Source organism: Trichophyton verrucosum (genome assembly GCF_000151505.1).
Source record: "Trichophyton verrucosum HKI 0517 chromosome Unknown contig00012_1.f1.exp, whole genome shotgun sequence".
Taxonomy (NCBI): Eukaryota; Fungi; Ascomycota; class Eurotiomycetes; order Onygenales; family Arthrodermataceae; genus Trichophyton; species Trichophyton verrucosum.
The window spans coordinates 1-27,474 of NW_003315626.1; the positions used below are offsets into that span (position 1 = coordinate 1).

The 27,474-nt window shown below is 50.0% G+C and overlaps 11 protein-coding genes and 1 non-coding gene across 12 annotated transcripts; 5 read left to right on the forward strand and 7 right to left on the reverse strand.

Annotated features, from left to right (window-relative positions):
- Positions 1–827: 827 nt before the first annotated feature.
- On the forward strand, positions 828–900 carry TRV_00162. Its single transcript has one exon. It is a non-coding gene; the product is annotated as a tRNA-Thr (tRNA).
- A 346-nt stretch (positions 901–1,246) lies between these two features.
- TRV_00163 (uncharacterized protein) lies at positions 1,247–1,844 on the reverse strand (the record flags this gene model as incomplete). The annotated part of the gene is made up of 3 exons (XM_003025594.1): positions 1,247–1,526; positions 1,602–1,672; positions 1,740–1,844. The coding sequence occupies 3 exons, from the start codon at positions 1,842–1,844 to the stop codon at positions 1,247–1,249; spliced, it is 456 nt and encodes a 151-aa protein (XP_003025640.1).
- Positions 1,845–3,027: 1,183 nt separating this feature from the next.
- Positions 3,028–5,052, forward strand: TRV_00164 (uncharacterized protein; the record flags this gene model as incomplete). The annotated part of the gene is made up of 2 exons (XM_003025595.1): positions 3,028–3,725; positions 3,819–5,052. 2 exons carry the CDS (start codon positions 3,028–3,030, stop codon positions 5,050–5,052), a joined length of 1,932 nt encoding a protein of 643 aa, XP_003025641.1.
- A 280-nt stretch (positions 5,053–5,332) lies between these two features.
- TRV_00165 (uncharacterized protein) lies at positions 5,333–7,228 on the reverse strand (the record flags this gene model as incomplete). Its single annotated transcript, XM_003025596.1, has 3 exons — positions 5,333–6,015; positions 6,168–6,805; positions 6,879–7,228. The coding sequence occupies 3 exons, from the start codon at positions 7,226–7,228 to the stop codon at positions 5,333–5,335; spliced, it is 1,671 nt and encodes a 556-aa protein (XP_003025642.1).
- A 1,197-nt stretch (positions 7,229–8,425) lies between these two features.
- On the reverse strand, positions 8,426–9,547 carry TRV_00166 (uncharacterized protein; the record flags this gene model as incomplete). The annotated part of the gene is made up of 1 exon (XM_003025597.1): positions 8,426–9,547. One exon carries the CDS (start codon positions 9,545–9,547, stop codon positions 8,426–8,428), a length of 1,122 nt encoding a protein of 373 aa, XP_003025643.1.
- A 1,128-nt stretch (positions 9,548–10,675) lies between these two features.
- On the reverse strand, positions 10,676–11,077 carry TRV_00167 (uncharacterized protein; the record flags this gene model as incomplete). Its single annotated transcript, XM_003025598.1, has 1 exon — positions 10,676–11,077. One exon carries the CDS (start codon positions 11,075–11,077, stop codon positions 10,676–10,678), a length of 402 nt encoding a protein of 133 aa, XP_003025644.1.
- Positions 11,078–11,745: 668 nt separating this feature from the next.
- Positions 11,746–13,170, reverse strand: TRV_00168 (uncharacterized protein; the record flags this gene model as incomplete). Its single annotated transcript, XM_003025599.1, has 1 exon — positions 11,746–13,170. One exon carries the CDS (start codon positions 13,168–13,170, stop codon positions 11,746–11,748), a length of 1,425 nt encoding a protein of 474 aa, XP_003025645.1.
- A 451-nt stretch (positions 13,171–13,621) lies between these two features.
- Positions 13,622–15,177, reverse strand: TRV_00169 (uncharacterized protein; the record flags this gene model as incomplete). Its single annotated transcript, XM_003025600.1, has 3 exons — positions 13,622–13,760; positions 13,824–14,902; positions 14,977–15,177. 3 exons carry the CDS (start codon positions 15,175–15,177, stop codon positions 13,622–13,624), a joined length of 1,419 nt encoding a protein of 472 aa, XP_003025646.1.
- Positions 15,178–17,623: 2,446 nt separating this feature from the next.
- On the forward strand, positions 17,624–19,144 carry TRV_00170 (uncharacterized protein; the record flags this gene model as incomplete). The annotated part of the gene is made up of 1 exon (XM_003025601.1): positions 17,624–19,144. The coding sequence occupies one exon, from the start codon at positions 17,624–17,626 to the stop codon at positions 19,142–19,144; it is 1,521 nt and encodes a 506-aa protein (XP_003025647.1).
- Positions 19,145–20,420: 1,276 nt separating this feature from the next.
- TRV_00171 (uncharacterized protein) lies at positions 20,421–21,388 on the forward strand (the record flags this gene model as incomplete). The annotated part of the gene is made up of 3 exons (XM_003025602.1): positions 20,421–20,527; positions 20,590–21,212; positions 21,294–21,388. The coding sequence occupies 3 exons, from the start codon at positions 20,421–20,423 to the stop codon at positions 21,386–21,388; spliced, it is 825 nt and encodes a 274-aa protein (XP_003025648.1).
- A 163-nt stretch (positions 21,389–21,551) lies between these two features.
- On the reverse strand, positions 21,552–24,062 carry TRV_00172 (isochorismatase family protein family; the record flags this gene model as incomplete). Its single annotated transcript, XM_003025603.1, has 1 exon — positions 21,552–24,062. One exon carries the CDS (start codon positions 24,060–24,062, stop codon positions 21,552–21,554), a length of 2,511 nt encoding a protein of 836 aa, XP_003025649.1.
- Positions 24,063–25,772: 1,710 nt separating this feature from the next.
- Positions 25,773–27,177, forward strand: TRV_00173 (uncharacterized protein; the record flags this gene model as incomplete). The annotated part of the gene is made up of 4 exons (XM_003025604.1): positions 25,773–25,977; positions 26,042–26,073; positions 26,158–26,436; positions 26,503–27,177. The coding sequence occupies 4 exons, from the start codon at positions 25,773–25,775 to the stop codon at positions 27,175–27,177; spliced, it is 1,191 nt and encodes a 396-aa protein (XP_003025650.1).
- Positions 27,178–27,474: the final 297 nt, after the last annotated feature.

Consider the following 27,474-nt stretch of genomic DNA (forward strand, 5'->3'; position numbering starts at 1 on the left):
CGACTCGTTCCCAAACACACATTTCTATATGCCCTTTCTTTTGTTCACGGTGTATTTCAATCGTGAGAGGGCCCGTCTCACCGGCATATTCCATTCCATATTTCTAGAAGGATAACGACAACTGGCCCTTCATTCCCTATTTGTTTCCCCAAATGGAGTTTTGGATACTTACGACACGCCTATTCCTACGTTAACCGCCTATCATTTCTCCCGTTTCCTCCCCATGTCCATTGATTTGACTTTGCAAAGCGCTGCTGCTGTTATTCTTTCATATCTGTACAATGCGCTCCCATTTACTGCCCATTTGAATTCCACCAATACCCCTGTTTCTTATCTTGAAAATCCACATACACATGTTTAATGTTGTTTCCTTTACTGCATCCCCATTCAAACTATGGCGTCAGGGTATGGAGTGGAGGCGCTGAAACCATTAGAATAGCAGGTGCTCTGATCGGCGTGTGTACTATTATTACTCGATCATTACTACTATAGATGCTAATACGATCGACATCTTGAACAGTCCTGCGCCATGGTAACTAGAGTGAGCCGTGACAAGTCATACTATCAGGCCACAAGTATCTGAAATAGACTGCTTGCCCCCTTCATCTCAAGCAGGCGACATGCCCTTTCCGCGATGGGCCAAGCCATATGCCGAGGAGCGTAGTTAGTATAAATAAAAGAGAAAACGTCGTATTCGGTCCTGTAGAGGGATTTAATCCATTCAAACTGTCAGGTCTATATAAACCTCGCCGTCTACTAGGTCACTGTATGCTTGGGGGTCCACCTGGATGACTTAATTATACATCCTGCAAACTCTGAGCAGCTCAGCCCATATGGCTTAGTTGGTAAAGCGCGTCACTAGTAATGACGAGATCCACGGTTCGAATCCGTGTGTGGGCATTTCTTTTTGCTCTTTTTTTTATTTGTGTCATATTTTTTTATTCATTTATTTTTCATGGGCTGGATAGACCGGTTGCTGTGTTTGTTCCGTTATATATTATTATTTAACTAAACGGTAAGGCCTAATGTTCGTGGCTTATGGCGTGGTGTTTGCCCGGATACATGTCCGTGACGACGAAAGTTGATCAAGAGATGTTATTTACTGCTCTGACTGTCGGAGCTTGTGTAGCTGCCTAGGTATAATTACGAAGTATATCGCGATATATAATCAATGTGCTACTCCGCTAGCCTATTCAACAGGTTAGACGTCAAGACGCAGAGTGGGCTGGTCTAAAGTAGGTATAACTTACCTGTAGCTAACCATGGTGTCAACCCGATGGTTGCTCGTGCTGAAACTACGTAACTGCACTTTCTCTCCATTTTCAATCTCTTTGGCGTCGCTGTCACCCCATTCCAGAGGCACTTCAGAGTCGGCATCCGCGTAGACGAGCACGTTAAACGTACAGTTCCCGTCAAGCATTGGTAGAAAGGTGACTGAGGCCGTGATTTGACGGAATATTGCCTGAATCTCGTCCTGTATCTCTTTCTCAGACTTTTCAACCGGCGCAGGGCTGCTGGCTTGTGCCCTATAACAGCAGGTCAGTGGATAGATTCCCCAAGCTGAAAGCTCTCACGTCGTGAGGGGTAAAGGTGAAAATTACCCCGGGTTGGCGTTTTCATTATCAGCTGCAGCTTTAGCAGCCTTGTTCTTTGACTGCTTGAATATTTCGACCTTAGGTGACATCTCTCGTTAGCATCGTAAACAGAGGTCTAGCCCCACAGGGCATCCAGTTGCTCACATCAAACTGCCATCTCTCAACGTGCTCTCCGGTGTCCTTGTCCGTAATGACAATAACCAGCTTGGATATCTTGCCTCCCAGCATCCACTTATTCAATTGTGACATTATCTTCTTTATATATGCCTTGACCTGGTCATCTGCCGAAACTGTTGTGCACAAACGACGGGATTAGTCCATGTACGGGAAACCGGTGCAGAGGAGGAAGGGCTTGCGAACCGAGCATGTTGAGGCCATATTTCTTAACTCTAGGGTCTTGTTAGCCAGTCCAAACGAGTATTATGCCAAAAAAAAGCCAGTCCTACTCACGCTGTAAAGTCGTCTGCTGGGTATACACCGCGTTGGAAACTGGTGGACAACACCCTATCAGCCACGGAAACGGCATGCGGGGAGAGGTGTAGACACACAGTATAGAGTGAATGGAGTATTCAAACTGCACAGCTCAAGCCAATAGTCAGTAACCGGCAGCAAAGGGGCGTAACAGGGCCGAGTCTCACGTACAAATTCCGAGACCAGCTTCGCAGAGCCTGGAGGGTGGCAGAGGCCGTTAGAGCTTCATCCGCAAGCCATCTCGAGTACCTGGCCAGTGTTACCTTTCAAAGACAACTTGTGAACTTTCGACTTCTCCTTTTCCGGGGCCATCTTGGAGTAGAACGAGGAGTGTGAGGCGTTGTTCTTGTCTGTTGTTGCGCTGCGTGCTTCCTAAGCGGAGGTTGTTTGTTGACGTTGGTTGATGCCGTCGAGATGCCGATAGCCACTTAACCACTTACCTAGTTACAACTACAATAACTAGTTGACCACCACCAGCTACAGCACACAAGCCCAGACAAGACCATAGACTAAGAGAATTGGTTACAGAGATCTATATCAGTTATATTCACCGCTGTGATCGATGTCCAGCTACAAGGTGAGTTAACTAGTTAGCTACGTGGACCATATCCTGGTTGCAAGTACTCTGCTAACCGCAGCTTTACACCCAGCCCAGCACCAGGACAGCCACGAAGCCAGCTAAAGGCATCCATTTCTCCCTCCCTTGCGCTCTATTTCTCCTCTTAACGACGTCCTTGCGGCTAATCCGGGGTCTATTTAGTTTGCATTCTGGAAAACGGCCATCGGCAGCGGAAAATCTAAGCTCCAGGCAGGTACAAAAATTGTATGGAGATGGAGCTGGGAAAGAAATTGAACATACCGCGACCAAAGACAATTCCTGGAACGCAGATACATCTTCAATGCGGATAGGATTCCGATGCGAGGATGTCTGCAACCGGCCAGATGGCTGACCACAGCCACCATGCGGCGGCCACCGCTCACCTGCCAGCGATTTGCATTACCTACCCCCAGGTATAAACCATCGCCGTTTCCACGCCTGTTCCACCATGCGCCAGTGTTCCAGGCTCGCCAGTCGAATAGACCTCTTTCGCCTGTGGAGGAACGGATAGATGCCATCCCAATTGAACGATACCGCAATTTCTGCATCGTTGCCCACGTTGACCATGGCAAAAGCACCCTTTCAGACCGACTGCTGGAGCTGACGGGCACTATCAAACCTGGAGAGAACAAACAAGTGCTAGACAAGCTGGACGTTGAGCGTGAGAGAGGAATTACGGTCAAGGCGCAGACATGCACGATGCTATACAACTACAAAGGAGAAGACTACCTGCTCCATCTCATCGATACCCCCGGGCATGTCGATTTTCGAACAGAAGTCTCGCGGAGTTATGCCAGCTGCGGTGGAGCATTGCTGCTTGTTGATGCAAGTCAGGGAGTCCAGGCCCAGACAGTAGCCAATTTCTACCTTGCATTCGCTCAGGGGTTGACATTGGTACCGGTAATCAATAAGGTCGACCTCCCATCCGCCGATCCAGACCGTGCCTTGGAGCAAATGAGAACCTCATTTGAACTGGACGTGGACAAGGCTGTTAGAGTGTCTGCAAAAACTGGATTGAATGTTCAGGAACTCTTGCCTACTATAGTCGAGAATATCCCTGCGTAAGTTCTAATCCATTGGTGTATATTACAACCAGAATCTTTGACTAACGGCGTCTCTGCTAGCCCGGTAGGTGATGCTACGAAGCCCCCTAGGCTGCTCCTGGTTGATTCTTGGTATTCAAGCTATAAAGGAGTGATCATCCTTACCAGGGTGTTCGATGGAGAGGTCAAGGCTGGCGACCAGCTTGTCTCTTTTGCTACTGGCCTCAAATACACTGTTGGTGAGGTTGGAATCATGTACCCAAATCAAACTCCACAAACTGTCCTAAGAGCCGGGCAGGTAGGCTATATCTATTTTAATCCCGGCATGAAGCGAAGCCAGGAGGCCAAGATTGGTGACACGTTCACAAGGGTCGGTTGCGAGACCCAGGTCGAACCACTGCCAGGATTTGAGGAACCCAAGTCCATGGTGTTCGTTGCGGCTTACCCGGTTGACTCTAACGACTTCCACCACCTCGAAGAGAGTATCAACCAGCTGCTGTTGAACGACAGGAGTGTGACCATGCAAAAGGAATCATCTGAAGCTCTTGGTGCAGGCTTCCGCCTGGGATTCCTCGGGACACTACACTGCTCCGTCTTCGAAGACCGCCTTCGTCAGGAACACGGTGCGAGCATCATCCTCACACCACCAACAGTGCCATGCAAAGTGATATGGAAAGACGGGAAGGAGACAATCTTCTCAAACCCCAGCCACTTCCCTGATGAGGATACTCTTCGCGTCAAGGTCGCTGAACTCCAGGAGCCATATGTCCTGGCAACGATAACGTTCCCTGAAGAATATCTCGGTCGTGTTATGGAGCTATGTGAGGCCAACCGTGGTGAACAGGTCAGCATGGAATTCTTCACCGCCACCCAGGTTATCCTCAAGTATCAGCTCCCACTCGCACAACTGGTCGATGACTTCTTCAGCAAACTCAAAGGTTCAACCAAGGGTTACGCCAGCATAGACTACGAGGAGTCTGAGTGGAGGAAAAGCAACGTTGTCAAGCTTCAACTGCTTGTCAACAAGACACCAGTCGATGCTGTCTCGCGCATCGTCCACTCAAGCCAAGCCAACAGACTGGGTCGTCAGTGGGTGACGAAATTCAAAGAACATGTAGAGCGACAGATGTTCGAAGTCATTATTCAGGCTGCCGTTGGGCGTAATGTCCTAGCCAGAGAGACCATCAAACCGTATAGGAAAGACGTCTTAGCAAAACTTCATGCCAGTGATATCACACGGCGGAAGAAACTATTGGAGAAGCAGAAAGAAGGAAGAAAGCGCCTGAAGGCTGTTGGCAACGTCGTTATTGATCATAAAGCCTTCCAGGCCTTTCTTGCGAAGTAGGAAGAGTGTGTAGTTATGCTATTTGGAGCGGATATCATGCTTTTTTTTTGGAAACCTGTAAGATATATAGACTTGTACTATTTTGATAATAATATCACATATCCCTCTTCACAAGCTTACGCCTGCCGATAAAGAGAAGTGGTGATAATTTATAATCTTGAAAACGCTTTCCACTTGATACTACGCTGTAGTGTAAACTATCCTCTGGGTTAAGATAGTAGAAGCTTTACGGGCTCAAGCTGATTCAATTCCACCAACCTGATTCTTTATATCACTATTTTTAATCTCTTCTTTTGAACTGTATCCAGAGTTTGTCCTTTTTCAGATCCCCGCTTAGAAACCCTCTGTCACCGGGATATTGGCTTTCATCGAATACCATAGTCCTATAGTTAGTGTACACAGCCGCTACGGCATTTCGTATCACTGGGGGGTGGTCAATGACGGGGCCTATCGTATGGCAAACAGGGGGGTTAGGGCAAGGCTTACATTCCACAGCAAGGTGCTGGCCGATACATGTCCTGCTGCCACCACTAAAGGCAAGGAAGACTCGTCTTTTCCTCCCCGTAGACTGGCCCTGGCAGTCTTTGATGAGCCAGCGGTAAGGATCCCATACGAGAGGGTCATCGAAGTATTCACTGCTACGGTGAATTAAGTGTATATAAGCGCCAACACGGATGCCAGGAGGTAAATTTTTGTATGGACCAACGTCTGAAAGGCAGTGTTTAGGTGTGACTCGAGGGTCCATCCCTGGAGGAGTGTTCCGTAACCTGAGCCCTTCCTGGATAATTGCGTTTAAAAATGGTAGACGCTGCAGGTCTCTTGCTGGCGGTAGCTCATATAGGGACGGCTCTTGGTCGAGATCCAAGTGGAACGGGCTTGCTATGGAGAGAAGCTCTCGATGAAGTTCATCCTGATGGGCAGGGTGACGAGAAAGCTGGTAGAGGAGGTAGGTCAATACCAAGGCTAAAATATAGAAGTGAGCATTTTATGTTGGAGAAAGGTCTCTTGCATGGTATTTGCATACCATTGACATCTGCTGTAGGCCCTGCATGCAAAATTTTATCCAATTAGTGTACAAGCAAAAGTGGTATGAATGCAATCGGATTGTATCATACCTATTTGATCGAGGCATTCGCTGGCTAGCTCCCGGAATTGTACATCACTTGGGGTGAAAGTCTCCTCAACGCCGGCCTCTCGTGCAATGCTACTCCTAAGGGCACTGTAGAGCACAGGGAGGTCTCCTGGCGCCCAAGGCTCACCCAGAGCATAGTGTGATTGCAATCTGGATTCAGCCAGCTTCACGTTCTGGCTTGTCCAGTCCTCACTATGCTTCCGCAGGTTTGAAAGGTCATTTGGAAGCAAACGTATTCCGAAGGCTGTTAATGCCCTGGTGATCCATTTGAATTCACCTAATAAGGTCGGGGCATTGGACATGAAGATGGTGTAATACAGAGTAAGCCACTTCTCCCTATCCTCTGCATCTTCAAGGAGCCTATGGCCCCCTGAAAGCCCAAACACAAAGGCAGACATGAAGTCGATTGAATATGAATAGCATAGTGGGAGTATGTTCACGCTCCCGGAACCAGTCTGTGATGCCTGTCCAAGTAATGGAATCAATCGCTCCAACAACACTGCCTTGAAGATGGCCCGTGTATGAGAAGACTGGACGTAAGCCCTGGTCAGCACCGCTGCCATCCGACCTCTGATATGGCTATGTTGTTTGGCCTCCAGCGCAGAAAAGAGAGCGCGGGTTCTATAGATAAGTCAGCTTGTTGCCCTTCCTTCTTCCTTGTATCACTGCCTGGTTGTGTCTAGGATTTCTCTACTTAAAGTGCGCAAAATAGTTATAGACAGATGCTTTGTCGAAGTTTCTCTTCCCAATTCCATAGGCGCTGTCGAACCCTTCTTTGCAGTTGGTGGCGATCTCAGCCGGACCAAGGCGGATATATGGGCCGCATCTTTCAAAAGCTGTTTGTATAGTTTTGTAGGAGGTGCCGTGCCATCTGTGCCATTTGATCCAAACTCCAGTAATAGGAGCAAGGGGATGTGCGGCAGGGACTTTGGACAATGGCGATAAAAACACCGGGTAGATTATACATCTAAAGATGAGGAGCAAGATGACCGAAATAATAGCCAGTCTGGGCCATTCAGTAAATAATTCTGTAGCACTTAACATTATGATATCCACTAGAAAATGCCTTGAAGGGTGAGATATCTCAGTCGCACTCTTGGTTATCTTTTACCCTCGCCTGAGACAACAAGATGGCCTCTGAGTAAATCATAAAGGGTGCTGAGAGCTGTCTTCTAACACCGGAGGCCGGGTTAAGTACCAGCTTGATAACAAAGAGTGGACATTGGGTAATTGACATTAGGTATGAAAAGTCCAAGGAGACACCCTTATCCCTCCCAATATGGGTATAAACGACACGTACGACAGGGAGGGAGTAATACACTGGCCCGCTTGCCATTGCAACAGCTGCAACAGACGTATGATCCGCCAGGTATAAGGAAACCCCTTGAGGGTTCCACCAAATTATATCGAATAGCGGCCACTCAGCCCCCAGTGTGACTCCAGAATATAGGGAGATATACGGCTTCACAAGTCTCATCTCACGACGGAACAGGTGGCCATAACGGCCCAAGGTACACCGTGTCAAGAATGCAGGATCTTATAGAGGATAACTGTAGATTCGGTCTTCCTTGCAGTCATATTTCTGTTCCCATCGCGAACCGCGAAGAGCAGCGAACTGCTCTCGCCTATGCCGTCTCACCTCAAGTCGGCCCTTTTAATCGCTGCTTTCAGAATAAGGGACACCCTCCTATCGAGGCCTCCACCGGCTGGAGTTGTGCAAAAAGAAGACCAAATTTGGGTATCAAGATGCCCCCGGGGAGCAAAAGATGAGCTCCCCGGGGGCTGCCACAGTGTATCAACGGCAAGGCAGCAAAGGGTAAGTCGACCGCAAGCGAGGATAAGACCAGCCGTCTTCCACAACTGAGAGCTGTCTCCCTTATTATTTCTTTTTGGTCATGAGCTGACTCGGCCTGGACAAGCAGCACATAGTGGCTAATTAATGCAGAGGCCGACGGTATTGTATGGCCTCATCATAGCTGTCTATGATTGAGCAACTAGTACTCCGTAGTTGGGGTGTGTTAGCTATTAGTTATATCTAGCGTCTGAAGATGGTCGCTGGGTTTTAGTTGGAGATGGTAGTTGGTTAACTTAACTAACCCCTGAGAGTAAGTTAACTAACTAGGTTGGATGATCTGGCTAACCGATGCCCTAACAACCCCTATTCAACTCCTGCAGCCGCGCAAGACGATGAAGGCCTTCTGACCAGCCGGTTACGAGAATCTCGCTATATTGTCACTTCTGTTATTTTTTGGATACAAGAATCAGCACAACGGGCCATGAGAAGGCTCGCTGGGCTTGAGCACCGCCCATCCTCGTCGCCAACTCCGCCCATGTCTCCCCCATCGCCTCCCTCTCCATGTCTCTGAAGGGACACATGTGGTACACAAACTTGCGAAGCTGGCTGACGTCCCAGTCCTTGCGCCAGAAATTTCTGTCCTCGACCTCGATGACCTTCTCCTTCTCCCCTACGCAGCTCGTCGGCTCCACCTTGAAGTCGCATGCGCCCTGCGTGAAGAAGCCCATGTCCGTCCAGCTCCTGTTCCACTTCCACCGCTCGACGGAGTGCCATTCAGCCTCTGCGAACGGGACGTTGTCCAGCCAGCTTGCTATCTGGTCCGCTACGGGCTTCCACTTAGCCGAGTGCTCTGGCCCGTTGCCCTGGATCTCTCGGCCGTAGTGGTGGTTGATGATCCGGTCCAGCAGCGGCTGGCAGGTCTGCGCATACTCGGGCTCTGAGAAGTGTACCCGGCTGTAGAACCAGATGGCGAGTGTCCCGTTGGGCTTGAGCAGGGACTGGAAGCTCGTCAGGGCCGCATTGCAGTCCATCAGCGGGAACATCAGCGGGCAGACGACCAGGTCGGCGGACGCAGGCGGGAAATTGGCTCCCAGCTCTTCGCCTGTTGAGACGGAGTACGTGAACTGTGACGGAGACAGGCCTTCTTGTGCTGAGAGGTAGTGGCTGGCATACTCGAGATAGTTCTCGCTGGGGTCGCTCACAACAACATGGGAGAACTTGCGGGCGAGCTGGACTGATACCTGGCCCGGCCCGGCGCCTACGTCGTGGGCGGTTGAGAACGAGGCTGGCGATGACCCAGCATGGGCGGCGTGGTACTCGTAGATGCGGTTGTAGAACTTATCCCCGTACACTGGGCGTGTGGACAGGTACCCTTCCCAGTAGCCCGGGTTGTTCTCCTTCAGGCCCCATACGCTCTCACTGCTGGTCCCTCGGTCACTGCTGGCTTTCGCAGAAGAGAATCTGACGCTTTGCTGCGCCCCGATTAGCCGCGGTTTTGGGCTGAGCAAGCTGGAGAAAGGAGGTGAGCAGCGAAGCCTGGCAGCTCGGGGCCCTAGCAGCAACGACATTATAACTATTCAATGACTGCCTGTCTTTGGACTGAAAACGGGGGTGGGGGATAAACAGAGCGACGGGATGAGAGTCACACTCGGTGAAATCTCAGGACAGACGGCGTTTGCTTATATATAATTACCTTTGGTGCGTCATCAACCTGCATAGTGGTCATCATATGTGTTCCATGCCAGGATTTCTGAGGCCCCAGCCTGTGAGGGAGACTCGCTGTGGCGTTCCCCAGGTAGTCTATCAAAGCCCACGGACGCCCGCTGGGTAGATATTTGGCTGGTTGAAGAACGCCTCCAAAGTGAAAATACCAGAAGCCATAGTCATGGAGTGCAGAGTATAGAGAGAGAAATGAATTGAATGAACTGTCCTACAATGATTTAAGGAGAACATCAGTACTTCGCCCTTTGAGATGCTGGATAGTTAACTATGGAGTACCGCCGGCCACATGCAGCTTCATGATGGTAGTCTGTCAGCCAGTGGCCAGTTGTGATACCATTGCAGAGATACACAAAAGCAAGGGTGAAATGGAACATTCGGCACTCACCTTGCTAGACTGCATAATATCGAGGATCGTGCCCAAACACCATGCACGGTGTCTCCTCTCACAAACTAGCTAGTCGATCACACCGCGCTCTGTTGTATTTGCCCAGCTGCTAGACCAGGAATGCACCCCGTCAAAGTCACGACAGGTCCGTATCATGTTCCAACCGTCCGAGTTCCCATTCTTGTCGATTGCTTCGAGGTTGGTGTCTGCCGCACACATGATGGCCTGCCGCAGGTAGTCGGCACAGTGGCCCATATGGCTGGGACTCACCAGCGTTGTCTGGCCGAGAAAGGGGTCGGGAGGGCGGCCTTCTTTGGCAGCCTGGTTCCGGTCAAGGAGGATATGGTAGGCCATCCATATCGTGTGCTAGGGGTCTTTTGTCAGCTTGAAGCTACTAACTAGTAGCTATTGATCGAAGGGCCTGGAAAGCCACGGACCAGACAGTGCAGCTCGTGGAAGACGGCTACCAGGGAAGTATAGGGGGCCAGCTCGGGATGATGCACAAAACCGCGTCCCACTGTGCTCACACTTGTCAGAATCCGTCCACTGTAGAGCTAAAGGGGCAGCCAAGGGGAACTCTTACTCGGCATCAGGCTGTTCCATGCTTCCTCTGACTCCTTGGTGGGAATCTGCGTGAATGTGTGGTTGCGATGCCATGGCCCCTGAACTGTGCCTGAGGGGACTGCCAATAGTTAATAGATGAGTAACTATCAGCATGGCCACTAGGCCAATATTCGACTGAGAGGTAGGTGTATTCCTCACCTAGATATCCGTCCAGGCCGATGTGTCGAGAGGAGGGCCAGCTGGTCCCAATGAACAGGCCCAGGGCGAGCGCAATGACCGATATCACGGCCGTGTAGACAGTGATCTCCATCACTCGTCTTGCTCCCCAGCGTCTCTGACTCTGGATAAGCTCTGGGTATATATCTTCGGCTTCATCTGAAACGAGTCGCTCATACTCTCTCCCTTTCTTTTTCTCTGCGGTAATCATCTTTGCAGTCGTGTGTTCGTGAAGTTATATTGCATAGTTCAACCCTCGCTTCTCGAGAGCACGACCTGGCAGCCCTGCTATATAGAGCTTCTCCCCTATTGAGGTCTATATCCGTCGCGGACTCCATCCAAGTAGATTTCGTCCGGCCCATGGTTCGCCATGCGAGACGTTGGCCAGTTGCAGAACTGTGGAATCCGCTGGCCGGTGGAAAGCCAGTCAGAATCCCAGAGCTTGTTATTTAGTGAGGCGTTAGCTCCGCGAGCAAAAGGCTTGATAGACCGTGAAGATAACAAGCCAGCGGCCTACTGGATGCTTGTTGTCCTCGCTTTGTTCTACTGTGGCCTCTGGGATACCAATAGCTTGTGAGTGGAAGCACTCGTACGGAGTATGTTCGTAACTATAACTAGATAGCCGCTTTCGTCTTGGTATCCGTCAAGCAGAAAATGAACAAACCGCCCCAGCTGATGACGACGACGTCAGAGCTAGTTAATGTGTTTATTCAGTACAGCCCGTGGTGGATCAAAGAGAGGGAAAGTCATCACTAGTTGTATGTATATAATATATATAGAAAATATTAGATGGCTAGTTAAGGGCCAAAAGTTCTACGTCTGTGGAATGGAGGTACTATCTGGTTACACTTCAATAGAAGACCACAGGAAGTAACATGCTTAATACAACTTCCAGCCAGCGTCTATAATATCGTCTAGCACCGAAGCGATAGCGACAGACTCATCACCAGAGCAAAACATGCCGCAAACATCTCCGCCGGAGTCTGCTGTCCGTGACATTTCCTTAACTATAGGGGCACCCATTATGCCCTCAGACAGTCGCCCTCCCACGGGCCTAAAGGTGCTGTATAATTTCTCGGCCAGATAGGAACATTCCCCGGGATATCCGCCCTTCCCATGGATGTTAGAGATACGCAGGCCTTGACAGTGAAGGAAAACAAGGCCGGTCGACATCCCATCGCACGAACACCAGGTGCCGTTGGGGACATTATCTGACCTAACCAACCATTTGGGCGAAGCGGCTTGAAAATACCCGCTTTTTGAGAAACGCAGTGATGAGGCCAAGTCAACCATGGCAATGCTTAGTCTCGGCCATCGCTCGACAACTGTTCCAATCTTGGACCCATTCGTGGTGTCAGGGTGGTATATGTCTTGACAGTCTTGTGCCTGACTTGCAATGGTGACAGCCAGGCGGCCGGTCGAATGACGCAGCCGTACACCACAGCTCGTACCAAGTTCAGGCATCGAAGGCGTGGCGGAGGAGTCAGGATGACCTGCGGCGATGCGAACTCCGGGCCGCAGAACCCCTGGCCCCTCACGCAGATAGTCCGTCCGGTCCTGCAAAGGAGATATCACTGCGGAGAGTCGAGGGTCGACGCGCCGTATTAACTCAAGATTCTGGGGTTCATCCCAGAACCTGTCGGCTGAATGATGATATGTCGTAGTTTTTCCCGCAACGCGGCCAGGCAGCGAGTGTCTCTTGTAGGATCTGCCATCGTTAGTGTGTAACTCAATAAAACAGTAGAGTCCGAACCAGTTTATAGCCTTGACATTACACAGCCCAGCCAGGGATTTGAGTATGAGATCTGTCTCTCTCCTCGTAGGCGCCATCCACCTCTTCACCAGAACTGGAGATGGATCTGGTACCCGGGGTGATGCATAGGCCGTGTTCACATTAAAGCCGGTGCAGAGAGGCGCATCTGGGACAAACAACGCTGCAATGCCGGCAATGGTGAGAGTTAGAGGCCCTGGAGGTGTATCAGTAATGACTATGATCAGAGGATACTCAAAGCCTACCTCCTTTGCGTGATAGTGACAGAGAACCCATAGCTGCTGCTCTCGCCTCAGATGTTTGGACTCAGTCGTTTCTTCACACCATAGCGAGAAGTCAGCCACGTCGTTTATGTGCTGAGAGCCGTAGGTGGGCATAAGTGTCTTCCACTGGGGCGAGACTGGCATCGCCGCCCCGTTACGTACTGGCCCAGCATTTTCCTCGTTTGGTATATGGGTATATCTCTCATAGTCAACGTACGGCAGCTGTGCGCGCATGGCCGTGATGCCGGGAGATGCTCGCACAGCTGTCATATTGGAGCTCTATCAAAACGACTGGGACAAAAGAATAAGGCCTAACTAGATGGCCAGCAGGTTGAAGCTATCTATCTGACAAGCTTCAGTGGACGAGTAGTAGTAGATGTTTCTTCTATGGATAGCCTGAAGCCGTCTTCTATATGGCAAAATATTTCATGTTTAACGGCGTCATAGTTGAGCGGCAACTCGATGACGTTCACCCCATGAGTTTCTTTGCTATTGCGGAAGTTTAGCTGGGATGTTCGTTCTGCGTTTAATTCGATCAGTTTAAATACTCCTAGTCACGAGCTAGACAGTGAATAATGAACAGTGAGTAAGATCTCAGTGATTTTCAGCGAGGTGGAAGAAAAGTTGAGTTAGATATATACAGTGAATGTTCTATGATAAGGAACTTAACTATACATCATACGGCGGGTAACTAAGGTGTCCAGGGACCACTCAAAGTCACTCAAGGCATAGAACCAACCCCGAACCAGTGGCAGAAGAAGTTGTTTGGATCTTCCCTGGCTTTGATATCCCGTAGTCGAGTGAGATTTGAGCCGTATATCTCTGCCGGATCCTCATCACCATGGGCAAAATTAATGTACCTAAACAGAGAGTATATTCATCAGTCATTATTAACCAGAAGCAAAGAGGGATTGAAGACACACATAGCGGGGGCCTTGAGGCCATCAGTGGACTGTAGTAGACGTCGAATACGCCGGCCTAGCGACAGGGCCTCCTCTTCCAGCTTCTTGTCGGTAAACCAAGGAATCACAATCGCGTTGATAGCGATGTTGCTTCGCCATGGGAACGAGGATGAATGATCAGGGACAGCTCGGACCTTGTCCAGGCAATACGCCTCCATCAAGACCACGCTGCTGCCAGTGCCGCTCAGAGCAGCCCACGACACAAACTCGTCCCAGACCTTTATCCAAGTTTCGGGCACGATGGAAGAAAGGCCAACGCCAAACGAAGGTTTGTAGCCGCCACGGATGCAGAAGGCCGCAGCTTTGTCATTCCATCTGGTGTAATGCAGCACTCCGGTGGTATCGGCTATGGGGCCAATGTCAATCACGGAGGCAAAGGCTGCGCGCCCTTCGGCTTCGGTGCCGTAATACCAAGGTGCAACAGCCACCAGTGGACTGTAGTCCGGGGCCCCAGATGTAAGGAAGTAGAAGAATACGCTCATCTTCGGCGTCAAGGTGAGTTCGCTGACTGCTCTGAGAACGGGCTCGACCTTGTCTGCTGGATAAACAAGGGCACCGAGCCAGGCGTACTGGCCCGAGGCCTCGACCGGATACGCCTTCATCACGACCGAAGTGACTATCCCAAGGTTGGGAGCAGCGCCACGGAGGCCCCAGAAGAGATCAGGATCACTCTCAGCAGTGACAGTCTTGAGGGTACCGGTTCCAGACACGACGGTTAGGGATAAGATATTGTCGACCGCAAGGCCCTGTAGGCCAGTCAAAAAGCCGTAGCCGCCGCCCAGAGCAGCACCAAGTGCGCCGACAGAGTTACAATTTCCTGTAATGACGAGCGACCCTTTTCGCGAAGCGGCCTCCATAACTTCGGAGGTTAAAGCACCGCCTTCAATGGTTACCTCTGTCCCATCGCGGTTGAAAGTGACAGTGTTTAGCTTTCTAAGACTAATGATGATCCCGTCGCGGCCCAGGTTTAGGGTGCTGGACCATCCGTGTCCTCCGGACTGGGCCAGGAAAGGCACTCCATGGGAGATGCAGTGTTGAACCTTCAGATAGTCAGTGGATTATCTTTTTGATTGACACGGCAGGCGAAAGCGTTAAGTTGGGGAATGGAAAATACAATGACAGCTACATCCTGCTCAGAGGCAGGGGACACAATCGCCTTGGGGATGGGAGAGTTGTATGCGCTCCATCGAGCATATTCCTCCCAGTCTGGGTCGGTCGAAGCCGTAATCAAGGCCGAGCTGGATAACTTCGGCCTTAGTTCTGTATTTAGCGAGGAAAGAGCTGCATCCGACGCAGCATATCCAGAAGAGGCCATGGATGTTAATTGAAGAAGGGGAGTATTTCGAGGATATATTCAAATGAAATTCGTATCCTTCATCTTCATCCCAGGGCGGGCATGGCCTCTATATATTTCCCCGCAGGATTGCCGGTGATCCTTCAGCTAGAGCGATCCAATCCTTATCCAGCTGTCAAGCCACTAATCGTCGCTTCAGCCACAATTATTTGTAAGGAGATCAGTAGGCCCACCAGCACAAGGCGTGGGGTATCTCAAGGTAGATAGTAAAATAACTTGAATGTAATAATGGGAGTTCCTGAAGGGTGTTACTGGTGGATCATAGGTAGTAGCACCTATGCCAGTCATATCAACATCCGCAGAAGATGTTAATTTATGATGAGCATGGTATGGAGTATTCAGATGGCGTTCCCAACTTATGGGAAAGGTACTATAAACTAGCTAGTAATCAGTCTAGCTGTGTATAAAACTCCGATATAAATAGTAATCGACACGGGAGTGGATGTGCAAATGGGTGACTGAACCCTCAGCTGGTATAGCCAAAACCTCTCCCTAATACAATTCTCTCCAAGGTATGAGAAACGCAATATTATGCTATTGTCGGCGGAAGGGAGACAGGCTATTTATAATTTGATGCCCTAATTATTAGTGCTTGATGTCAATATATAATTCAAGATAGAAAACCACTCCTGAAACATTATTAGATGTTGATACGGATGAATTTACCTTCTGGACAACATCAGATCATATTCGTCAATTAACTATGAAATTTAGTTATTCAGAGGAGAGGAGGAGCCCAAACTATTGGAGATATGCAAAAATATTTCCAGAGCCACAGATACCCTAGAATTATCGATGCTCACAGTACCCAAGGTGCCGTATCTTCTGGAAGCTCTGGCAAGCAACTAGCCGATGGAGGCCATTATACACTTGGTTCAAGGCAAGAGGAGCTTCCACGAAAGGTGGAGCGCAACTGGTGAGTCAACGGGCTTCCAAGCACTAAGCAGGTAGCTATGTAGCTAAACGCCTTTCAGCCTGAAGCCCGGCTATTCTCCAGATGAAAGCACATAATTAGTTAACTGGATAGAAACACCAGGTCCCAAGAGTGTCATGTTATTGGCCAATGCCCGTCGGCTCTCCCACGATCGGCTCTGGTTTTGGACAAGTGATACGAACAAAAAAACACATCATGTGTTTTGGTATCTTCTCCTGTGTGCGACCCGATCTCTCCCTTGCTTGGCACGAATGCCATCGACGGTAGGCTGAAGCACGTTAAGTACGAACTGTGTCACTGGTTCAATACTCAATGTATGCATGGCCATAGAGGGTTAGCATCGCCCGCGAGCCCGGGTAGCAACATCTTCAAGAAAATCCTGGGCTCTTTCGTCGTTACAGAGGGTGATTTTTCCAAGCCGTTCGTGGGCTGTCTCCTTGGCGCTTTGCAGCGAAAGGTGAGGAATTTGGATGTGTCGTTGAGGCATTCAGCCTCGCCGATCTCAGGCTGAAGATGGAAAATGTGGATGGTCTCGCCAAACGTGCCAACAACGAAGATGATGGAAGGGTTGCTTGGTTTCGTAAAGTTGATGTCCACGATAGTCCAGACGATTCGGAGTTGACAGGAAACCAAGCGTTTTGAATCCTTTCTGGCAGAGAGGCAAGCAGAATGCTCCAAAGCTGAAGTCGCTAGTGGAGAGTCAATGACGGCGTCGCTCCAGATTTGCCTGTTGTTTGTCGTAGCTTGGAGGTCGGCAGTTATGCTTTTGGGCGGCTAAAATTAGCGCGTCCCTGGCCTTGGATTTATCATCACTTTACATAAGCCCATAGTCGGGCGGCTAATAAAGTAATCAACAAGTAGAATGAGTCAGCTTAGTAATAATGTCCTGTACGCCGGGGGCAAATAATAAACGCGCCTTCTGCGCCACCACCCTTTGGTATTGGAAGTAAATAACAACGTCATTGACTTGATCTTTTCAACGGCCAAAGGAAGAGGACACACATCAGACAGCAAGTTTTCTCTTTGTCCTACTTATGACATCAAAGCAACACAATTAAAATGAGAGATATAAATAGCTATATAAAGACGGATTCCCCCAGGAAACTATCTGGATACCCTCAACAAGCTTTCCTCTGACGGACAGACTTCTCAGCTTGTCAAACCCTGCAGTGTATTCATCACCTCCAAGCTTCAGCTTTTCCGGATAAATCTTACCGCTACTGTGATACATCCTTGCAGTTGTGATTTGATTCTACAGCCTGTGATTACGTCAAAAAATGGTTGGGATTCCTCGTAGACCTGAAGGGTCAGATGATTCTGGCTATGGCAGTAGTAAGTATCAAAGCTCGTCTTCTGGTATAACATAGTTAAACTAAAAGGTATGCAGTACCATCTAGGGGCGTTACAACCACAATAGAGCACTGGTTTGCAAGCAGAGATCCCTTTCGAGTCGCAGCAGGCAGCCAACTTCCCATGCCTTTGCGCTCAAAACGGATACGTGCCAACATTGAGTGGAAAGAGATATACGAAACAGATATCCATCCAAGAATATCTGAAATATTAACGAAGTATGGGCTTTCCTTTGGTGTGGACACGCTAGACCGCGTCCAACCCTGGGACGACTCCTACGAAATAAAGGACGTTATCACCATAACCACACACGACGCAAGTCCAAGGAAAGACTGGCAGGATGCAGCCGATACAGTATTAGCCATGGTCAAAGAGAAGGTTCCCTCCCATGTGTCGCATCCCATTCAAGTTGAAATAATCAATCTTGATAAGATGTACCAGGATGTATCCAGTCCGTTGCCGAATGACCGATCTATTGTTGGCCCGCTCGAGCAAGTAAAAGGCCGAATTGTGGAAGAAGTTCAAGTATCCATGCAGGACGCATGGTTGTCCATTGCGTTTCATCTTCGCCACCACCGGAACAGCTTCGATGAACCCATGAAACCTACTATCCTCGTTATATGTCGCCCTCATTCTGTTTGTGACTTTGCTGAGGCTGAAGATCGTCTGCTTGATATCTTAAACGAATTAGATATTTCGGTGTACTTGGAGCTCCTTCCAGGGAGGACTGTTTTGGCAAATCCAGGACCGAAGCCAACGCCTATGTACACTCATGTGGAAGACCTCCCTGAAAAGCCGACAAATGGGAGTTCAATCGGCGTCAAGGGAAATGAAACAAGCGCTGGAACATTAGGGGGCTGGCTTATACTCAATCTCCCAAAAGAACAACGACAAATAAAATGCGCCTTAACTTGCTATCATGTTATTAGAGGTGATGATAGTAGCACCACGGACCATACCGATACTCATGGTGTTCACTGGAATGACCCTCGCGGACAACTAACCATCCAATACCCTGCTGCCATAGATGCAAGAGCTGCTCTCGACAATTTAGACAAACTGTGCCATAATTTCCCGGGCGATCAGCGCTTAGAAAAGCAAAGAAATATGGTTTCAGACCTCTTGTTAGGACCTGGTATTGGGAAAGTTATCCTTGCATCCGGAAGTCAAGTTCGCAATAACCACCGGGTTGACTGGGCTCTTATAGAAAGCCCAGAAACATTCTCAAAAAACAAGCCCCCTTCCATTCGCCAAGGCAATTTCATGTCACCACCTGCTGGTCATAGGTATGCTCCGCATCCTGACACCAAGATAAGACAATTTGACTACGTCCATGAAGACGATTGGGTTGTTAAGCTCGGGAGATCTACTTTGACATCTGGGATCATCAATGGCATGAAAACAGTAGAATGGGGCCCCAACTTTGTTACCGAGGAAATCCAGGTTATGTCTCACTACGCTGATGTTGCGGTGGATGGTGATAGTGGAGCTTTTGTTGTCAACGAGCATGGCCATTTAGTTGGTATGTTATATGCAGTAACGAAGGAATCCACTTCCTTCAACACTGCTTATATTACACCCTTTGATGCAATCCAAGCCCACATCAAGGAGGTGACAAATGGAGGCTTTCTCTCATTTGACTAGTTAAAGAGGGGACAGTGATCTGCAACTTGGGATATGATAGCAGTTTGATTGATGATTGTGGTGAGCTTAAGTTCGTGTAAATAGTTACTGTTAATACATGCAGAGATTTCGAGCCCAAATAAGTATGGAAGCTTACTAAGCAACTAACTACAAAGTGGATGACATAATCCAACATCTAAAACGAGCATTCAATTGCCGCTGCTTGTATATTGTTTGGCCCGTCCAACTCATGCCGGGACGAAGAGGCAAGGGTGAAGAGCAAGATGCCTCGAGCTGTGAAAGGTACGCGGACGGGAGACAAGATAGACAGACAATGGGCCACAGGATGCTCTAGTTAAATACCCGGCTAACCTCTCTGATAGGCGTTTTGATCGAGTGCGACCCGTCTGTAAAAGCCATCATACTAAAGTATGACAGGCTTCAGAATAATGAGTATATCGTCGAAGACTTAGAGGGTGACGATCGGTACCTGGTTGTCAAGGAGAGCCAGCTTGCGAGCCTTAAAATTCGATTGGCAAAGGCATGGATTTTCACCGCAAACAGTAGCTGCGCGAAGATAACTAACCACGAGAACGACTGCAGGAGCTCGACGGAAAACTTATGCAACCAGAAGAATCCGAGTCCGAGTAACTGCCATTCCTCCACGGTCTTGCGTACGATACACTCGAACCCTTTACTGCACCCAGGCTGGTTCCTATCAAACAATGTGTCCGTTCTCTGCAGCCACCAAGTGACGGAGACCATGACTACTCAACGTAACTTGAACAATCCGCCAAAAACACCTGAATAGTCATATCTTATAAGAGAAAACAACACCTCGCCGGTTGGCGCATCCCGCGACTGTTATCTGTGGTGCTAGAAATATGTCGGGACTAGCAGCGTATACGGACAGGCAGGCAGAGACTGTTGGGGAAGGGCTTCCAGGTGTTATAAGTAAAATATAGACCCAGCAAGGGAAAGGCGACAATAGCGGCCTGATTGTTTTCACATCCACCTTAGTCTACTCGGGTTGCTGGAACAGTGAAATATTGAAACAGTTGCCTTGGTGTATGCTGGCAGCTTCGTTGATAAACGGCGATTCTGAGCCGAGGTCCACGGCTGCTGAGCTCCTCCCGCGTCTCCGTTTGCCGCGCTGCTTCACATGGACGGATCGTACAAGGCACAGTGATACAAGAAAAAGGACATGTAGCTATGCAGCTATCATATCACGCATACGTCTCTCTACCAGTCTCTCTTTACTCCGGTCTCAGTGGGTAGAAACGAACTTATCGTCGCCATGGCTCCCAACTACTCTCCCAAACACTTTCTCGTCACCTTTCCAGTCGAATATGTCGCCCATGTCGAAATCAACCGAGCGGACAAGCTCAACTCCTTCTTTGAAGCGTACGGCTTTGTGTTTTTCCCCTGGTGACTCTACAAGAACCTGCTAACGACGTTGGGTACAGGATGTGGCTAGAACTCCGTGACATATTCGGTCAGCTATCTCACGACCCTAACGTACGAGCCGTTGTCCTCTCCGGCGCTGGCTCCCGCGCATTTACTGCGGGACTGGACGTCAAGGCTGCATCGAAAAGTCTTCTCGGACCCAAGCCAGATGGTGATGCCGCACGTCATGCTGCCATATTCCGCCGTCACATTGCCTCCTTCCAGGAATGCATTACTGCGGTAGAGAAGTGCGAGAAGCCAGTCATTGCGGCGATGCATGGGATAAATTTTGGACTTGGGATTGATCTCTCAGCTGCCACGGACATTCGATACTGTGCGGCTGATACGAAGTTCTCCGTCAAGGAGGTCGATATTGGTCTTGCAGCGGATATTGGTACCTTGTCCCGACTTCCAAAGGCTGTTGGAAGCTATAGTTGGGTTAAAGAAGTTTGCTTGACGGCCAGGGTTTTTGATGCCAAAGAGGCAAAGGAGGTCGGATATGTCAGTGCTGTGTTCGATAACAAAGAGGTTATGATTGAAAAGGCATTAGCCACCGCAAAGTTGATTGCTTCCAAGAGCCCTGTTGCTGTCCAGGGTACCAAGGAGCTACTTAACTGGTCAATTGACCATTCGATTCAGGATGGTATGTAATTCTCTCTTCCCCCATGCAAAGCAATTTTGAGATGATGTGGCTAACTATTACTGGCAGGCTTAAGATATACAGGGGTGTGGAATAGCGCAGCCCTTCAGACCAGCGATATAACAACTGCGCTTCTATCGGGCTTGGAGAAACGAACTCCTACGTTTGAGAAGCTATGAGAGTAATATAGGTTCTTGCTCCAGTTCAAAGTGAAAGATTAGATCAGTACATAATGAACCGGGATTATATAGAAGGCATTAATTTAATTTCCAAGCTAAACGCTATAACAAAAAACCTCGCTACCTTTTACATATTTAAAGCAGTCTACGCGCGAATGAATGCCTATCTAGAAGCTACCGCCATTTCATCCATGACCTGCTTTACACAGGCCCTTTTCCGGACTCTGGAGTAGTACCCCATGAGCAGAGGGAATTTTCCCTCGACAACCTTACTTCCAGCTTTGGCTTCCACGATCTCTCTAAGTACAGACCAAAAAGCGCAGTCGTCAACTCCAAACAATTTTCCGTTGATGTATAATTTGCCGTGGATTAAGGAATTGAAGGCAGATAGCTTCGCTGCAACCTGCTCAACGTCGCTATCAGAAGATGTTGTCCATGCTTCATACAATTCGTCAACAGCATTCAGCCTCTCCTCCAGTGTCAAGCCATCCACTTTCATATCAGGATCGGGCGCGATATCGGCAATACGGCAATAGGCAGTTTCGGCAATGTATTGAAGAATTGCCATGCTTCCAGTTTCGACATGAGATCCATCTGAGTCAACTAGCAGGGAGGGCTCTCCCTTCGGTGCCGGCGAGGCCTTGGTGTCAGCTTCGTCATTCGACGGGGGGTCCTTAACGCCTCGTATTTCATATCGAATTCCGTTCTCTGTCAATGCAAGGCGTATCCGTAGGTCTGTCGGCTTGTCACAAGCTCCAGGCAAGAATGTCAGAGAAGGAGTGGTCACAAAATTGACGACATCGAAACCGCGTCCATAATTCGCATCCCAATCAAAGTCTGACTGATGGTTCTCCTGACCAAAGGCACGAATCATGCGCTCCGTCTCAGGAGAATCTCCATGTACAATTTTGCCGGCCTTTCCTTTCTTCTTTGACAGGGCGCCTTGGCCCCAGATAGTGTATGATATGGGATTGACGAACGTTCCAATGTGTCTGAAAGTCAGGGAAATCCGTTCTCCATTAAACGCCTTTTCTTCTTTGGATTTTTCCTTTTCCGGTCTTTTGTCTGGCCGAATACCATGGAGCCATTCCATGTTCGATTTCTCCCCAAGAATGAAAAGTGAGTTATGGGGCATGGGAACACGTTGCGTTTGCCTGGAATTTTCGGGTGAAGAATGGGTAGATTTCTTTGCATCGGCCTTGGTGCGCAGTGTCATTGTCCTCAGCGCTCCCAAGCTGACATTACAGATGTTAGATCCCCTGACAATATCAAGCGTCTTGTCGGAGTGCTCAGAGATGCGATCTTCGCCATCCCGATACAGCTGTATCAGGGCATGGTTTAACGGATGGCCTAGCTCCTTCTCGACAACCACCCTTATTTTGTCAACAGTCTTGCTGAATGGAGACAACGGCGGGGATTCATCTGCCGGGTGTCTGTATATTGGTATTGACCCGTCTTGGGCAACATCACCCTGAACAGCGACCAATCTGGGAACTTGTCCCGACATATGGTACATCTTTTGCCATTCGACCTCGTCCCGCAGCCGCTGGAAAGAGTCAGCCGGGATGGCAAGATCGTAGAGGATGCGGGAGTCGCCGCTTGCAATGCGGTCTCCCGGGGTACAGACAAGAGGCTGAGATGAGTTTTGTTTTTGAGATGGTGATGGCGATTCGATGGGTTGGTCGCCGTCCTGTGGTTTCCTTGCATCTTTCTCCTCGGGAGGATCGACTGGCCGCTGGCTTGTCTCAAGGATATCTTGCGGCTTGTCAGCACCCCCTTCGATGAAGTGGTGTGTGGCAATTTGGCCGTCGGGATTCTGGTAGTTGGGTGAGGAGAGTCCAAGCGTACCTATTTTCTCCTCGATTCCAGTGAGAAGTGACGAGTCTGCCCGCTCCAGGACGGGTGAAGCAGCAGCAAAGTCCTGACCCTCCATCAGTTCACGACTCGTTATTCCATTGGCACCCATGATATCAGCCATGCGCCTCATCGCCTCCCGATGGCGCAAGGAGCTCCGATATCCCAGACAATCTTCAATCAGGGTGACGGTGAGACCGTGACGGACAGCATCGACTGCGGTCGCATACACGGAGGCATTGGAGAGCGAGCCGCAGACAAAAATCTCGGTGACAAATCGAGAACGGAGGGAGAGAAGCAGGCCCTGGGTCTCAAAGGCCGAGTACTCTGACTTGACAAGAACCGTGTCCTCGTTGGGATCTATGGCAGCGAGGATGGGGGCAGGAAAGTGGAATCCGGAGGAGTTTGGTAGGCAGCATCGCCGTCCGGCACAGGCTTTGTCTGAGACCGAGAGGAAGGCTTCGGGGTCGTCTGAGAACAAAGATTGCCGAGCCTGCTCTGCTGCTTGTTTCTTCTTAGACAATCCTTTGGGCGCGGGCGTGCTGGTAACAGGCGGTCCATCCTCCAACACAACGGTATCCCCTCCTAGACCTTCGTTGACCACGGGCCGGCGCCCTTCAAACACACTCTGCACCCAGATAACCTCTCCAGAGGCGCGGAAAATTCGAGCGAGGTCCGGAATGAGCGACAGAAAATCAGCGGTGTTGGAGACAAACAGATTCCCGTGTTGCCTGACGAAGTCGTTCTGCAGGTCGAGGACGAGCAGAGCTTGCTGAGTGGCGATGTGGGGAGCTGAAGAGAGAAGTTTTGAGGCCAGCATCGTCGTCGTGGCCCGTCTCCTGCCTCCGTTATTGCTTTGGTTCGCCCAGCTGGCACTGTTTGCTGTACTTCGATGTATGTACGAATCCTTTCTTCAGGTCAGTTTTAGTATTCACTTGACGAAGAGCGAGGATAAGAACAAGGGGGTGTGGTTTGGTTGGTTAGAAAACCAGTAGGGAGGACGTGGGGGCAAGGCACCATCCACCCGTTAACGATCCATCTATCCATGCCAGGGTGGATTGAGATGGCCTTGGTACCGCAGCTAGCTGAACGTGCGGCCGCGCTACGCATCACAACCGAGACGACCGTTCAAGCCCGCGCGGCTGCATCTGCTGGCTAGCCAGCCCTGGGCAAGATGGGCACTTGCTCACGCAGCGCGCGGTCCCCAGACCATGGCGGGCGCCAGGCTCCTGCGGGTAGGTTAGGGCGCACGCAAGGTCCCCCGACCAGGGTGCTGCTGGAGAGTGATCGATGTACCTCGCAGTAGTACTTAAGTGTAGTATAAGGTCGCCGTAGAGTAGTACCGAGTCTCGCTCTGCACCCGGCGAGAGGAACCCTGCCACTCACGCTCTGCAAGCTGGCTTGTCAGATGCCGGCAGCCACTTTAAAGTTGGTTAGAGTTTAGTGCGGACGGGAGGCTCCCGTGGTCACGGGGTCTGCACGGGCGTCTCTAGTACTTCAGACGGATGCATACGGGGGGACGGGGGGCCAGGCCTGCGACCGTACGACGGCGGACTGTGATAGATGGGCCATAGGCTGCGTGTTGAGGAGTCTTCTCTCTCGCTAGGCCCGGCCCACCGCTTACTCGCTTACTCGAGGCTTCTCTTACTTAGGACTCAGGACTGTTGAAGAGGGAGAAGCCAGCCCAGTGCCTGAGGTAAGCAGATAAAATACAGAGGGTCGCTTAGTAAGTAAAGCTTTTCCTGTTGTCCAATGATACCTCGGTATTTCCTGATTATATAATAATGATGCCACCTCTTGGTACGTTTTTTATGTATAAGTGCTCCGTACTCCGTAAAGTATAAGTTGGTTAGGTACTTGCAATAAACCACGAGTGTCCTCATGAATATTGAATATCTATCAAAAAGCCTTGTGTCATGCCTGTGCTAGCACCGTACCTATGCACAATATGGGGACCATCCATTCGCTTGTGACCATTCGGTAAGGACTGTCTGGATCTCCACCGGATGGACTCCTTTTTAACACAGTGGGGAAAAGCAGGCCAGGCGGCCCAGGTCGGTGAACCTGTATGCGCATGCATGCATGCATGTTTGCATGTTACTATACAACTAAGTACTACTTACAACGGAGTATACATACTCCAACCAAGAACGAAGAGCAGCAAACGTCACTACAGGATGCGGTATGACATAAGTTCTTAGTCATCTCACGTGTTATCGGAGAATTATTAATCCATGTCACCGATATCGGCTGCGCTATTCCCCATAAGGCATGGCGCCACGGCCCAAGCTCCCCCTCTCCTGGCCAATCAAAACCCCGCAAAAAGAAACAAAGGACCAGCCGAGGTTTTTTTTTCCCTCTTCCTCTTCCTGTCTTTTTTTTGACTCATCCCGGGCGAAGGACAAGAAAAAAAAAAAGGTTTCCCTATTCATCCATTTAAATATCAACTTCGCCAACCTCCAACTCCAGCGTCAAACTCCAGCTCCAGCTTCAGCTTCGTCCGTCTCCTCTCCGCACAGTATCACGAACAATGGCTGCCCGTCCCTTGGCCAGGGCTGTTGCCCGTCACCTATCCCAGTCGGCTTCTGCCGTCTCTCGGAGGTCGTTTGTTGCGGCCGCAAGCTCTCGTCCAACCCTGGTCGCTGCCGGCAGAGCTGCCATTGCCTCCCCGGCCACGCAGCAAATCCGAGGTGTCAAGACCATCGACTTTGCCGGCACCAAGGAGACCGTCTACGGTGAGTTTGCTTCCAGGTATAATTGAATTGTTCATGTCGGAACTGCTTGCTAACGAGGCTCCAGAGCGGGAGGACTGGCCACGCGAGAAGCTCCTGGTGAGTCAGGCGGGTGCTTATATTGGGGGATAATGGCAGGGAAACTCGTCAATTGGGGCTGTTGGACTGACCAGTTCGGTGTAGGAGTACTTTAAGAACGACACCCTCGCACTCATCGGATACGGTTCCCAGGGCCACGGCCAGGGCCTTAACTTGCGTGACAATGGTCTTAACGTCATTGTAGGTGTCCGAAAGGACGGTGCGTCGTGGAAAGAGGCCATCCAGGATGGCTGGATCCCCGGCAAGAACTTGTTCGATGTCACCGAGGCCATCAAGAAGGGAACCATCGTCATGAACTTGCTCAGCGATGCCGCCCAGAGTGAGACATGGCCTACCATCAAGCCTCTTCTTACTAAGGGAAAGGTAAGGTCATTCCCTGGCACAAGTCGTATTTAATTCTAAACGGAGATCACACGCTGACTTGGATAGCAGACACTTTACTTCTCGCACGGCTTCTCTCCTGTCTTCAAGGACCTGACTAAAGTCGACGTGCCAAAGGACATTGATGTCATCCTGGTCGCACCCAAGGGCTCTGGCCGAACCGTTCGCTCTCTCTTCCGTGAAGGCCGTGGTATCAATTCTTCCGTTGCCGTCTTCCAGGATGTAACCGGAAAGGCCGAGGAAAAGGCCGTGGCTCTCGGTGTTGCTGTTGGTAGCGGATACCTCTACAAGACCACCTTTGAAAAGGAGGTGTACTCTGACCTCTACGGCGAGCGTGGTTGCTTGATGGGTGGCATCCATGGCATGTTCCTCGCCCAGTACGAGGTCCTTCGCGAGAGAGGCCACAGCCCCAGCGAAGCCTTCAACGAGACTGTCGAGGAGGCTACCCAGAGTCTGTATCCTCTTATTGGTGCCAATGGAATGGACTGGATGTACGCCGCCTGCTCCACGACTGCTCGCCGTGGTGCCATTGACTGGAGCAGCAAATTCAAGGACACCCTCAAGCCCGTCTTCAATGAACTGTATGACAGCGTGAAGGATGGTAAGGAAACCAAGCGCTCGTTGGATTATAACTCGCAGAAGGATTACCGAGAGAAGTACGAGAAGGAGATGCAGGAGATCCGCGACCTAGAGATCTGGAGAGCCGGAAAGGCTGTCAGGTAAGCGTTGCCCCGGTACCACCTGCTGTATCATTGCTTCCTCATGCTCACACTAACACTTTCTTCCTACCTAGATCCCTGCGGCCGGAAAACCAGAAATAGACACAGCCCTATTCTCTTGACCGTTTGACCGACCGATACCCCCGGGCTTCATTTTTCTATCTCTTTTGTACCCTGTCTGAGCTGTTCCTCTTTGTACCATTACCTTCAGGTTACCGCAAAATAGCTTGGTCGTTTCTTTTCATTTTTTTATTTTTAGAGACTGCAGCAGTTCATCCTCCATCCTCACATTCTCTACCTA